The sequence below is a fragment of the Alligator sinensis genome, unplaced genomic scaffold, assembly GCF_000455745.1.
Source record: "Alligator sinensis unplaced genomic scaffold, ASM45574v1 scaffold1488_1, whole genome shotgun sequence".
Taxonomy (NCBI): Eukaryota; Metazoa; Chordata; order Crocodylia; family Alligatoridae; genus Alligator; species Alligator sinensis.
In genome coordinates, this window is record NW_005843097.1 from 139146 (window position 1) to 139572 (window position 427).

The 427-nt window shown below is 63.0% G+C and overlaps 1 protein-coding gene across 1 annotated transcript in view; it reads left to right on the forward strand.

Annotated features, from left to right (window-relative positions):
• ACAP1 (ArfGAP with coiled-coil, ankyrin repeat and PH domains 1) overlaps nt 1-427 on the forward strand; it is a 14047-nt gene that overhangs the window by 8615 nt on the left and 5005 nt on the right. Inside the window, exon 13 of the mRNA XM_025193737.1 lies at nt 383-415. Coding sequence (XP_025049522.1) covers nt 383-415 — 33 coding nt within the window. The remainder of the gene's footprint in view (nt 1-382; nt 416-427) is intronic.

Genomic DNA, 427 nt, shown 5'->3' on the forward strand with positions numbered 1-427 from the left:
TGGATCCCTGCCAACTCCCTTCATCCACTAAGCCCCCCCATCCCTCTGGGATCCCCCTGACCCCCCACTTAGGTTCCCCTGTAGGGGTCCCAAGGGACCCTTCTCACCCTTCTAGATGCTGCCAGTACTCTTCCCTGCTCTATGGGACCCATAGAGACCTTCCACTTCTTCTCTGGGACCCTCCCAGTATCTCCTAATCTCCTCCCCTTAGACCACCCCCTGCCCCCGGCATTCCCCTTAGACCCTTCCAACTCCCCTCATCCACTGAGATGCGTGTTCTCCACCCCCCCCGACTGGGACCCTTCAGGGACCCCTCTGACCCCCCCAGGAGACTCCTCGAGCTTGCCTGATCTTCCCTGTGCCCCTCATGTCCCGTACCCAGGAGCTGCCTGCTGCAGGCGGACTCGGAGCGGCAGCGGGCGGGCGC